The following is a 13,565-nucleotide window of genomic DNA, read 5'->3' as shown; positions in this document are numbered from 1 at the left end:
AAATGGAATTACTAACAATGTCAACTGCCTGAAGTAAATCTCTATGCCCTTGTCATCAGTGGTTGTTGCTGTCTTTGATGTTTGTTGCAGCTTTTTGTTTGTATGGCACTAAGATGCTTGCTTCCCACCCCTTGTCTTCCTTTCCCCAACTTTTCCGGTTATAGCCTAAATCCATTGTGTATATCTGCATGTGTGGGAGCTTGTCTTAGATTAACACTCTGTTGGGAATTAGAGATCAAAGATGTGGACGCTTGGTGGAAGGTGTGTGTGTGTGTGTGTGTGTGTGTGTGTGTGTGTGTGTGTGCAATAGTTTACTTACTCTGTTGACCTTGGTATTACCTTCATGGTTCCATCTAGTACTCATTCATCCGTCTCACCGGCTCTCAAATACACTCACTCACTCACTCACTCACTCACTCACACACACACACACACACACACACACACACACACACACACACACACACACACACACACACACACACATTTATTGTGTCTGATGACTGATATCTGACTGTCTGCCTTCTTGTCCTCAGGGCAGCTGATGCAGTTCTAACTGGCCATACAGAAAACATCATTGCCTTCCACATGAAAAACATCTCCAACAGCAAGGACAAAGCTCACCTCCTGGTAAAGACACAGTCTCTCTCTTTTTTTAATCACACACATATGCTTTCATACACAAACATGTTGCATGACAGTGTTATGACTTCATCCTATTTCTGTCCCTCTCTGTTCAAGAACAATGCAGCAAGTGCTCTCCGAAATGACTCCAAGCCTCCCCAGCAACCCCCTTCCCATGCCCAAGATCAGAGTCACCAGCCTGGATCCAAACCGTCCTTACCTGGCATGGCAGAGCCAGCCCCACCCCAGCCTTCAAACCAAGGGAACCAGTCTGGTGTTCTTCCACAGGAAGGGTCATCCTCTGCAAGCATGGAATCCAAAAATCTTCCTGGCAGTAGCCCCAGTAACACGACCACCCCAGTTGACCAGGCCCCTGTCACCCAACCTGAGGCAGGCCTCAACCCTCCAACAGCAGGGGAAGGAGGGCAGGGTGGAGGCTCTGGTGGAGTGGGTCTGACACCCCAGCAGCAGCAACAACAGCAGCAGCTGGCCCAGGAGCTATTGAACATGGAGGCTAACACAGAGGGTCTGTCCCAAGAACAGTTGGAGCATCGCCAGCGCTCTCTGCAGACCTTGCGAGATATTCAGCGCATGCTTTTCCCTGATGACCGTGATGCCCCACCACCTGGGCCCCCACAGTCCCATGGTGGACCCCATGATGGAGGTCCTGATGGTGCACCCCGCAGGGCTGAGCAGGGCCCCTTACAGGCTATGATGGCACAGTCTCAGAGCCTTGGTCCGCCAGGTGGGCCAGGAGGACCACGTCCACAAGGTCCACCCTTTGGCCCACCCCATGGTCCCAGAGAAATGCCCCCATTTCCACAGGATGAAATGGGTGCACACATGGGGGGGCCAGTGGGTTGTGGAGATGGAGATCAGATGACCCCAGAACAGGTAGCTTGGTTGAAGCTACAGCAGGAGTTTTATGAAGAGAAGAGGAAGAAACAAGAAATGCAACACCGGCCACTTCCTCCAGACATGATGATGCACCCGCATGGTCCACGTGGCATGATGCGTGGGCCCCCACCTCCTTATCAGATGGGCCCAGGAGAAATGTGGGGAGGACCAGGTGGCCCACCAGAGCACTACCAGGAGCGCATGGCCATGGGCCCAGGCCCCAGGGGAATGCCCCCACATATGCAGAGGATGCCTGGCTTCTCTGGGATGATGAATCCGGAAATGGAGGGACCCCCAAGGCCTGGAATGGGCTGGCCTGATGACATGCCTCCCCGTATGGGAGATGCACGAGGCTTCCCTGGAGGACCTGGAGGAATGTTTGCTGGTCCAGGGGGTCGTGGTGAGCGTTTCCCAAATCCTCAGTCAGTCCAAGAAGCTATGTTCCACCCAGGTATGGGGGGTGAGAAGGGCCTGCCCCCTGGTATGATGATGGACATGCAAAGGATGATGGGGCACCAAAGAGGTGGAATGGAACCTGGTAATGGCATGGGTATATTTCCCAGAATGCCTGGTGATAGTCCTATGAGTCCATCCTCTAGGCTCCAGGGAATGGGGGGCAGGGAAATGGGGCCTGAGTTTGGCATGGGGCCTGGACCTGGGCCAGGACCTCACATGCACCCTTCCAAACTACGAGACCCGGGCATGACCATGAGTCCTGATGAGATGATGAGAATGAGAGGAGGTGGGGGACCTCCGATGGAGAGCATGGGTCCTCAAGGCAGGCCCATGCAGGGGCCGCCCTTCCCTGAGCAGACACAGCCAGGAGACTTTCCTATGGGGCCTGGGCGGCCCTTCCCGGGGGGCCCTGGAGGAATGAGGGGTCCACATGGAGAACAAGCCTTTGGTCCAGAACACAGATCTACACCTACAGGAGGTAATGGTCGTATTAACCACCTCCCCACTTCTGGTGGCCCCTCACAAGGTCAGAGGAGCCGAAAGCCAGCAGATCTGAATGTCCAGGCAGGAGGAGGGAACTCTCCCAGTGTCAACCCACTTAAGTCCCCTCCTTTAAGGCAAGTGCAGTCCCCCATGATGGGCTCTCCCTCTGGAAACCTGAAATCCCCCCAGACACCGTCCCAGCTGGCTGGCATGCTCACTGGTCCCACAGGCCCCAGTGCTCCTCCAGCTCCTCCAGCTTCAGCACCAATGAAGTCCCCCCACTCCATGATGGGATCAGCTGGTGCCTCTCCGGTTCATATGAGGTCTCCTTCTCTTCCTAACCCCTCCCCAGGATGGGCTTCCTCACCAAAACCACCCATGCAGAGTCCTGGAGTACCACCTCAGGGTGGCAAGCCTCCCCTCAGTATCACCTCACCAAACATGATGGGGGGCATGGAGCCAGGTACAACAATCTTTTTTCTCTGTGTTCATGTATGCATATGTCTCTGCTCCTTGAAACCATCAGTGCATCCATTTAATGTGATTTATTTGTAAATGTTTTAGTATTGAAAGTTTTTTCAATTACATAGTAATTTTTAATATCAAATCTAAAGTATCTGATTGAGACACTCTGACTTTAGCCCCTTTTAGTACTTTGAAATCAGAAATCGTATTAAAAACTGAAGACTGAAATAAATAGATGGGCAGGCAATCAAGTACATAACTCATTCAAGTTAACACATCTGTATGAGGGGTGGGGTTTGGTGGGTAATGGTCCAGTGGCTCCCTCTTGTGGCCACATTATTTAAATCTTACTGCACACCTTATTGCTAGTATTATCATTGATTAGAACAATCTGCCAAAGAATGAAAACTGTTAAGTTAAATCATGTCTTTGTCATGTCTTCTTCTCCTCATCATGTCATCCTTTAGGTGGTAACGGGCCTCCCTCAGCCCCTCCTTCATCAGGGGCTCCATCTGGCTCCATGTCCCTCCCAGGCAATGTCCCGTCTGGCAGTCCGTACACCATACCCCCTGAGCCAACTTTATCCCAGAACCCTCTCTCCATCATGATGTCACGCATGTCCAAGTTTGCAATGCCAAGCTCTACCCCACTCTACCATGATGCCATAAAGACTGTTGCCAGCTCTGATGACGACTCGCCCCCGGCTCGCTCCCCGAACCTGCCATCAGTGAACAATAATGGTAAGTTACATGAACTTAAATCACATTAATATTTAATTTTGCTGTATAATTTGTCATTTCAATTACGTCCACCTTGGTCCATATTTTTAATTGTGATCCTTTGATCTGCCTCACAAGAGCTTGTACTGAAAATGTAATCACTTCTTTGTGTTTTGCACATTCCAGGTATGGCAATGAATCATCAAGGCAATCCACGTATGATGGGACCTGGAAACTCTGGACCCATGTCTGCCCTCAGCCCTCTGGGTATGAATCCAATGGGATCCCAGCCACTCTCCCATGGCATGCCCCCACAGATGCCCTCTCCAAATGCTCCCAACATGGGCCCAGGCATGATGCCTCATGGCATGATGATACCACCAAATCCCCAAGATCCTGGTATGGGAAACCCTCAAATGATGCCCCAGGGACGCATGGGTTACCCTCATCGAGGCCAGGCATACCCCCTCACCCAGTCCCCTTCCCAGCAAGGCCCTTTCTCCCCGCACAACGGTCCTGGTCCCCAAGGTTTCCCTGGCCATCCCATGGGCTTCCAGGGAGAGGGAGGGCCTATGGGAGGGCGGATGGGAAACATGCCTCATGGGGGAGGGGGTGATGGGGGTATGTGCAAGCCCAATACCCCTGGAGGACCAGAGTTCAACAACATGCAAGGTGGATTCAGTGATGCAGACCTTCATGAGGTGATGAGGCCGGGAGCTTCTGGCATTCCTGAGTTTGACCTGTCCAGGATTATCCCTTCAGAGAAGCCCAGCCAGACTCTGTCTTACTTTCCCCGAGGTGGGGGAGACAACCCTGGGGTAAAACCACCACACCCCTCTGGCTTTCCCATGCAGGGCATGATGGGCGATGGTCCGCCACGGATGGGGATGTCCATGCAGGGGATGGGGGGGATGCCAGGGGGCCCTGGTGGGGGAATGGGCCCCCAAGACATGCCAATGGGCAACCCTGGCCACAACTCAATGCGGCCACCGGGATTCATGGGCCAAGGCATGATGGGCCCCCAGCATCGGATGATGTCCCCTGGGGGTCCGGGAGGGATGATGCAGGCAAGACAAATGGCCCACCCAGGCCCTGGCGGCTCACCTAACATGATGATGTCACTGCAGGGCATGGGTGGCCCCCCACAGCAGACAATGATGATGGGGGGTCAGATGAGGCCACGTGACATGGACATGGGGTTCAGTCCGGGCCCTGGAATGTTCTAATCCAACATAAAACTTGTATCTAGAATGTTCTTGGACAGTACGCAAGGATAGAGTTAAGGTCATGGCGTTTGGAGAGTGTTCAGAAAACTCTGATGGACTCTAAGTAAAGGAAGTATAAACATGAGAAAGGATGTACTCGGAAATGAACAGAATGGAGCTAACCAGTCACACCTGGTAATGTCCTGTGGGAACTATTCCAATGGAGACTCAGACAGGCCCAGATTGGAGTACTTTTGCCACAAGAACATTTAATTTTGACTCATGAACTTCAGAATGTATGGGATTGTTGTGCATCAATTTCGCAAAAACTGTTCTTGTGTTTTTTTGATTATCTGACTATAAAGATGACTTCAGCATCAAAGAGGAATCAACTTAACAAGTCAGCGTGGAGATGCTACAGTATATGTCTACTTTTTTCAAATTAAAAAAAACAAATTTGTCATGAAAGTGGTATGGAACAAGAGAAAGGAATGAGAAGAATTTGTGCTTTGTGAAGACTTTAGTGGAACTCCATCTTGTCTCTCGCTCCATTGTTTTGACTGTTTCTGTACAGTATATACGTGTGAGTGCGTGTGTGTGACAGACTGTATGTTTGTGTGGTATGTATGTATGTGTCTGTATGTATAGGCATTCTATCAGTGACCTCTCAACTCCTCTTACCCAACTTTCATTGGGGGAGGAACGCCCCCTAAAAATACTGTACTGTTTACCATTGGTGGGCTATTCGAATTTTAGTCTATTTTAATTTCCTTTGTAACTCCAGTGTATAACAAACCAAACTATGACCTCATTAAGATAATAGTATTATTAAAAAAGCACAAACATGGACCGTCTGCAGAAAGCGTCTTCTTTCTCTATTTTTACCATTGAGAGCAACACATTAAGTGTGAGGATCCTGGCAGCTTTGCAGCACAATGACAAGCCCCAGTCCATTTCAAGTTGTGGATGACATTTGACTTGGTGCTCCAAAACTTTCAGGACTCAACTCAACTCGCCAGCGTGAATAATACTGCTAATACCCAGATGTGCTATGTGTGTTCTTCTTGTTCCTGTTGTGTTCCTGTTTTGTTTTGACTCTCTTGTTGACTCTGGGTAATAATCATTCCCACAGCAATAATCCCCAAACGGTCAGCAGAATGGGACAGGAGTGGCTGAATGCCACAGCAGGTATGCCAGGTGTTATAGAACTAGAGCTAGGTAGATCTGGTAAAAAGAAATTAGTAAGGCAGGTGTGGTGTCCAGAGTGAGACACACAGAAATGTAAACACATACTGCTTACCATCCAGTTGACTTCCTCTCTTTTCTCTATTGTATAAGCTTGTCATGTGTTTCTCCATTGGCTTTGGTGCAGAATAGCCTACCAGGGCTGTGGTGATGGACTACAAATAAAAGATATTGTTTTGGTATATACATGTTGTCTATGGAGTGTGTGTGTGTGCGCATGTGTGTGTCCACGTGGCTCTTGACTATTCACATGTAGTCAGTTATGTGGACCAGGTGGTGTCTTTGTCATTCTACATGTCAAACCAGCTCACCAACATTTAGCTGGAACAAAGAGAGCAAGTCATACCAAGAAGCAGCATTGCCAGGCTTTATCAGGAGGTACTTACTGAGAGCTATTTTCAGAGGACATCACACTTCTAAAATAGATGCAAGTTGTTGCATTTGAACCCAACTAAGCTAGTTCTGTTGGTCTAACCAAAGTTTTGAATCTTTACTGGCTGGTAGGAAAGGTACAGAACCCCTTAAAGAAAGAGTAATTTGACAGTCACACTGATTGAAATCTTTATTTATATCACATCAGTCCAAACCAAACTTTTGCATTTTAAGCAGTAGACCATGGGAAACTGCCCCTTATGAGGTATGATGCGTGTTATTGTAACACAGTAGCTCAGGTGTGTATAATGGACATGTTTTCATGTATACATTATACTGTGGTCTGACACTCCCAGTAAGAAGGCAACCTAATCTTTCATTTTCAAACACTTCCCTTTCTACAGGCTCTATATGATTATGAAGGCATTCACCTCCATACTAATGTAAAAACCACTCTCTGCACTTGTTTGTTAACCAACATTAAATACAGTACATGAAATGCTTGGTATTCCCCTGAGGAATGACATGATTATGAAGGATTTGATCGTGAACACAACCAAATTTGAGTTGCATCAGCAATCAAATATAGGCATTGATGATGCCACATTGGTCAACCTTTAGATATTATAAGGAAAAGGCTGTTAATACCCCAGTATTGTTCCTTTAACACCCCCCAAAAAAGAGCAAAACCAACTTCATTTTTAACCTTCTAACAGGTCTTGCCTGGTATAGTTATTGCTCAATGCCATATTGCTCCAGTTTTGTCTAAAACTAAACAAAACACATTCAAGTGCCACACACCACTTTATTGGGTGACATGTTCCTTTGTTGCGAAGAACATGGGCAATGTTGTCACTGTCCTAGTCGTAGGTACTCTTAATACCAAATTTGCCACATTTGTGAAAACTATTGCCCAGCTATTTTGAGGAATTATTTATAGGAAACTACATGTTTGTCATCCAAGAGATGGAAAGACTTTTTGTTTAAATTGTTCACAATGAGAAAAAACATTGGATTGCGCCAGTCTTCATAATTAAAGCCAGACTAAGTGCATGCAAACACATTTGATATCAGGCAAACACTGTATAGCAAAATCTTCAACACATACTCTTATCAATATGCAATAATCATTAAATCAATTTACCTCTATAGAAAAAAATGCTGCCATGGTTAAATGTAAGTTGTGAGAAAAAAAAAGAAAAACTTAGAGGCTTTAATCCAGGATTTGTGCACTCACTAAAGTCTCGCCTGGTGTAGTCCGACAGTGAGGTATAATGACTGAGAGTGGCTGGATGGATTAAAAAGTGAGGATGTTTAAAAAAAAAAAAAAAAGCGTGAAGTGTGATAACTGTCAGAGTGTACTGTCATGTAGCCCTGTGTTGAGATGTGTTCAGGGCTTGGTCAAGCCCTCAGTGTTGTCACAAAGTGAGTGGTAGAGTTCAGAACTCAATGAGTACGATGAGAGGGCATGTTTGAACTCCTCCAGGGGGCAGTAGACTGCACTACAACCTTGTATAAGTTGATCCTGCAGAAAGCACAAGTAACTTGGAGTCAATTGCAAGAAAACAAACAGTTTATCAGATAAAGACACGATGACCCATTCTCACCCCCTACCTGGCCGATGTATGACACCTTCACAAAGGCCTCTTTGGTCTGTCGGTGTTGGTGCAGCTCCAGAGTGATATCGGCGGCGTATGGTGGCCATCTCATGTCAAAAACCCCAAAAGCCATCAGACAGGGAATCAACGTGGTGTCGTGTGCAGAGTACAAAAATAACTTCCTGTTTGAGAGAGGATTTTAACAGTTGATCGTTCAAAGACCAAACACAATCAAGCTTGTGTAAGAAAAGGGTGCATCCACCCCAACGTGTCCAACCTGTTTGGCTCAGATGAGGTGCCTTCTAGTTTCTTGTCAATGTTCGATAACAATGTGTGAAGGAGGGGTCCCACACACAGCTGCAGGTTCTCCCTGCAAAAAGCACAGCAAAAGAATTACAGGTGGTCTGCTGAAAACAAAAGGGTCAGGTTAAGCGTCTCCTGTACCGACTTTGTTTAGTCTTACCTCTTGCTGGGTTCATACACGTGGCAGATCATGTCCACAGCTCTCTGTTCCACTGTATTCCTCCAAGTATCCAGCACTGCTGGACAGGGAAGGCCGTGTGTCTGGGTGTACAGCAACAAAAAATGTTAAAAAGGAAACTCTACCATGGCTGCAGGTTAATGACTGATAATGGCTGATTTTTTTTTGTTTGTGAACCTATCCTCTAAGTGCATTATGGCTGTAGTGACTCGAAAATGTGTTTGTCATTTGTTTCAGTGGGTTGCAGCTGATAACAGTTGGATCCAAACATTAGTGTTAATGTAAGTTAGAGCTTCAGTATTTGGCTTTGGCTCGTGAGAGAAAAAGGAAACTCATCAAATCCCAATGAAGATGCCCCTTTGGCCCTATTTCAGATCCTTTAGTGGCCCCAGTGTGCACATTTAAATGGTGGTTATTTGAACATTTACGAAAAATATGCCCCTTTAAACTCTGATATTACCCTATTCATTCAACTATGGAAAAGATGATTTTCTGTCTCTTGTTCAGTAATGAATTTCTTTTACCAACAGAATTAGAAGTCTTTAGATTTGCCATGTATGCAATTATGAAGTCAATAGGAAATTATTCTAAAATATCACTCTCAATGTTTAAACTCAAATATGCTGAATCTGTTATTAATCTCTTGAAACTTGATGACCTCTCTTACAGAGTTCCATCTTGCATAACTTAACAGCTTGCTAGGTTTCCACCTCCCGCCAGGCGCACTCTCCATAATAATGGTATGTATTCTGATAGCTTGTGGTGAGACCTAATAAAAGTCGTATGAATCATGGCGTGGCAGCGTCACCTCTCTGGCAACCATGTCGTCCCTAATGAGGATGAAGTCGACGTGCTGGTGAGCAGCGATGCCCAACGCGCTCTGGATGCTCTGCAGGTCTGCTGCAATGTCTGGCAGAGTGGACGACTCTGCCCAGCGGTGGCTGCACAGAACACACACAGTGTCAGCGGCAAAACACAGACGCCCCATGACAACCTGTCAGAGGCATCTCAGTTTGGCTCATAATTTTGCACAACACATTATTCAAGATTCCAGGTTTGTGTGGCCAGTGCACGGGATGTCAGAGGCTTGGTATGAAAATAAACTCCCCATACCTGCCAAGGATTTTGAGCATCTTGCATCCGTGGTAGTTAGGATACAGGATTTCAGATTCTGCCTCCGTTGTCAAGATGGGCACAATTTCTTCAGGTAGAACAGAATATTACACAGATTAGATGAATCCAGAATAGAATAAATTACATCATGCACATGTGGCTTCCTAGCCTACCTTTTTGTTTCTGCTGAAAGAGCCCAGCTACCAGGCACTTGGCAGATTCAATGGTCCTCACAATGTTAGTGGAGCGCACGCTAAAAATGGAAAAAAATAGGTCATGGAAGGCAGCCAACTTAAAACATTTAGGCTGATATCTTTATACTGCACACATTGAGCAAGTATATTAAAACTGTAACAGTGTTTGTGCTCTTGCATCACTTACTAGACCTCAGCTGGGCTGAAGGTGGAGTTGAGGAAATGACTATCCTCGATGTATTTCCCCCTCAGCCTCTTGCCCAGCTCATATAGCTGCTGCATGCCCACCGTGGTCAGCTGACCGGGGAAGGTGCCACCCTGCGACAAACAGGACCGAGTTTTACTCCAAGATGTGGCCTAACAGACGCACATCTGCTATGGCATGCAGGAATCCAGAGTGGTACAAACATGGCGGGAGTCCATATTGTGGGATTTAGATTTCTGAGCTAAATCCAGTGCAGTAAACCTCTTTAGCAAAGCAGCTAACTCAGCACAAGAAACTATCACTTCCATGGATGCCATGGCTGACAAACAAGACATAATATCTCACCGGGGAGCTCTACACACAGTTCAACAGCATTACAGGGAGGAGGTGAATGAATGAACCCACTTTAATGTCATCCAAACAGCTTTGTAGTGAATCCTAGTGGCCACTAGGGGGACGCTAACAGGATGAATAAGAGTGCACATCCTGAATCCACACGGTGTCTAACATCTATAAAAGTGTCTAATCCAAAGTCTCAACTTGATTACACACAGGTTATTGTATAACATATGAAACAAGGGCCTTTACCACCTTTATAGCAGAAAAAAAAATGTAGTTAACAACACAACTGGTGACTCTTGTCCTGGTAAACTGTGCCAGATTGCACAATGCCACGGCCTGGCTGAGACACTCCTCCATGCAACTACATTATGTTACCAATTACAGCTGTGCTCTTCTAGATACCACATGACCAAATGTCTGCTGTAAAAATGTTTATGCATTTAACCATTAACCTCCTACCAGGAAACAACCACACAAGTTTGACACAGTTCTAATTGTTGAGCTCTTATCTTGTCTGACTGCATTCAGCACCACATAACACACCTACTCACGGTCAGTACGTTCTTCCGATAGCTGTCTTCTACAGGAGCTGGAGGCTTGGGGCCGCCTTCAAGATCTGTCACAACATAATTGATGTGGGTGTGTGGTGGAGGCTCCAAAAGCGTTGGCACCCACTGGACCTGACGAGACAAATGTGCCCAAAGAACTTTGTTCTTAATACATGGAGATATTAGAGACACAAGCAATAAATTAGTTCATGAAATGTGTTTATATATATTTTACCTCCATAACATCAGGTATAGACTTTAGCGGCGTCCGAGCACCATGTCGGAACAGGACTTGCACCAGTTTGAGTTCATAGGGAGAGCTAGGTTTTGTATCAGCTGAGGTGGAAGAAACCTGGTCCTGGTCTGGGTCAGTCTTCTTCTGTGACCACCACATTGAACCAAAAGCCATCGACACTGAACCTACAACACCTGCTTTGGTCCAAAGACTCCTCATGGCTAGGCTGTGAACAAAACAAACCTAATTTTTTAGGTGTCTGAATTAACTACACACTCACGGGTTTATATCAAAAAGACGATCATGTAGAAGTTTTATCATAATGGCAACATTAGACACAGCAGTATGCAACACATCAGGTCAACCTTCCTCTTTATAGTGTATTAAGCAACTAAGGATTAGTTGCACCATCTCAGAATTATTTTCTCAATTAAATTATTCATTCTTTGGTCTTTAAAATGTCAAAGAACTGTGAAAAAAAAACATAAAACATTTCTAAAGTGCAATCTGACATATTACTACTGCATGCTTGATCTGATAAATACTCAAAAATTCAAATACATTCAGTTCATCATCACAGAACACTACGAAAACCAGTGACATATTCATATTTGAGGACAGCTACATGTTTTCTTAAATAAATGACATATAGGATGTGTCCGTAATCGAAAGAAAAGAGTTTATAAATTAATCGATTATTCGAATAATACTTTCAGCCTGAAATGGAAACAATGGAACAATTATTTAAATTATTGATTCATCTGTGAATTATAATACTAAATACATGCAATAAAAACACAGAGGAATAAGCTGATCGTGGTGAAAACCATAACCAGGATGATCATGAATACCCTCATAAGAGTGATTTGAAAGAGCTGTCGAACTTCATCACTTACAGTCCTACGACTTAAAATCAAAATATCTGTTTCTCAAAAAGGAATGTAAGGTGAAGTGATTTTGTTTTGGTGTCATCTTCAGAGTTTAAAGAATATTTTGATCACCGTGATCACTTTATGAATCAAAACAATTTCTGGACAAGATAATCGTGACATTAGATTCATGATTGCCTGAAACACAAAGTTGAGGTATCAGAACAACAACACAAAATTTGTGAGAAAATGCTCATCGCAATTTCTCTCTGCCCATGGTGATTTCAAATGATTTGCTGTCTCCAAACTGTCCAAAAACTAAACAACTACAATTCAAAATGCTGAAAACGCTCACATCCTCACAATGGAGGAGCTGGAACGAGATCATCCTTTGACATTTTGACTGAAACGACTAATCGACTGTTTAATAGGCTAATTTTTCTGGATGATCGACTACACTTGACTTTCAGTCGACGTATCGTTTTAGATCTACCCTCAGCTACAGTTTATATAAATCAAGTACACACCTGCGTTAAAGGATCAAATAAACTTCTTGGCAAGTCCAGTAATGTTGAGGATGATGATGACGATGGTGATGATGCAGTTAGCGGTGATGTTAACTAAGTCTACCTGAGGTGAAGCACAGGTAGCAATCTGCATATGGACGAACAACAATAAGACTCTTGATCACTTTTGACGTTACGTCAAGTTAAATAACTGCTGACACACGAGGAGCCAAGCTGGACCACTAACTGGTGTACCGAGCTCCTCAGGGGGCGTAACAGCGTTTCTTATCAAACCTTTCCTCTCTTGTGTAATATATCAAGGTTACATACATAGCTTAGTTATGCAGTAAAACTCCCATATACTCGAACTATTCACACAACAGATAAAATGAATCAGCCAACTCGTTCAAACACAACCTCGGTGGTACCTGCAGCACGTTAAGAAAACACCAGTGGGCACAATGCTAACGTTAACTCTTACAAAACTAGCTAGTGTCGACACACAGCGTGATAAGAGGAAGTTCAACCTTCGTCTCTACGGTCAGCCCAGCCAGCTGTGCCGTCACAGTGACGCCCTCCTATCGTAAGTACAACACGACTACTTACTTTTATAACGTAGTTCTTCTACTTCTCCCTATAGCACACACAGTGCTCAGTGGATGTAAACGATAAAGTCACTTGTCATTCGGCCGCTGTCTCCGCTGGTTAAAACCAGGGGAGGTGTCGGGAACTGTAGGACTCTGCCATAGAGGTACAGATGGTAGCAACCAGTAAAGAACTACATTTCCCGACGGCTACGTCACACGTTCACCTTTCTTCTTCGTCCTCTCTTGTTTTTAAAGATTTGCGATGGAAAGTGTGCTGCTGCCCTCTGCAGGGCCTGAGTGTATCTGCACGCCACCATGTCTCAGTGTCAATGTTTGTTAGAGCAGTCAACAACAAATGTAATATTTACAGTGACACAGAAGGCACAATAAAATATCTACTTAGTGACTCCTCATACAAAAC

General features: G+C 45.3%; 2 protein-coding genes across 7 annotated transcripts in view; one reads left to right on the top strand and one right to left on the bottom strand.

Annotated features, from left to right (window-relative positions):
- The window catches only part of bcl9 (BCL9 transcription coactivator), a 32,335-nt gene extending 26,637 nt beyond the window's left edge, over positions 1–5,698 (top strand). For 3 of the 4 annotated variants that reach the window (XM_037108770.1, XM_037108771.1, XM_037108772.1), the window contains 4 exons: positions 537–630; positions 742–2,923; positions 3,393–3,665; positions 3,831–4,870. In XM_037108770.1, coding sequence (XP_036964665.1) covers positions 537–630; positions 742–2,923; positions 3,393–3,665; positions 3,831–4,870 — 3,589 coding nt within the window. Of the gene's footprint in view, positions 1–536; positions 631–741; positions 2,924–3,392; positions 3,666–3,830 lie in introns of all 4 variants that reach the window. The other variant, XM_037108773.1, reaches the window with a different exon arrangement.
- A 932-nt stretch (positions 5,699–6,630) lies between these two features.
- On the bottom strand, positions 6,631–13,307 carry acp6 (acid phosphatase 6, lysophosphatidic). Of its 3 annotated transcripts, XM_037108776.1 has the most exons (12): positions 12,986–13,095; positions 12,579–12,705; positions 11,183–11,408; positions 10,951–11,079; positions 10,040–10,170; positions 9,832–9,911; positions 9,659–9,746; positions 9,354–9,486; positions 8,528–8,628; positions 8,342–8,434; positions 8,081–8,246; positions 6,631–7,991 (listed from the first exon to the last, which is right to left on the bottom strand). In XM_037108776.1, the coding sequence occupies exons 3-12, from the start codon at positions 11,399–11,401 to the stop codon at positions 7,857–7,859; spliced, it is 1,275 nt and encodes a 424-aa protein (XP_036964671.1). In that variant the 5' UTR covers positions 11,402–11,408; positions 12,579–12,705; positions 12,986–13,095; the 3' UTR covers positions 6,631–7,856. The 3 variants fall into 3 exon arrangements, with proteins under 3 accessions (XP_036964671.1, XP_036964669.1, XP_036964670.1); XM_037108774.1 differs by lacking the exons at positions 12,579–12,705; positions 12,986–13,095 and adding an exon at positions 13,164–13,307; XM_037108775.1 differs by lacking the exon at positions 12,986–13,095 and having other exon boundaries at positions 6,643–7,991; positions 12,579–12,718.
- Between the last annotated feature and the right edge of the window lie 258 nt (positions 13,308–13,565).

The sequence above is a fragment of the Acanthopagrus latus genome, chromosome 9 (genome assembly GCF_904848185.1).
Source record: "Acanthopagrus latus isolate v.2019 chromosome 9, fAcaLat1.1, whole genome shotgun sequence".
Lineage (NCBI taxonomy): Eukaryota > Metazoa > Chordata > Actinopteri > Spariformes > Sparidae > Acanthopagrus > Acanthopagrus latus.
Note: the sequence above shows the minus strand (reverse complement) of the source record. Positions and strands in the feature narration are given on the sequence as shown.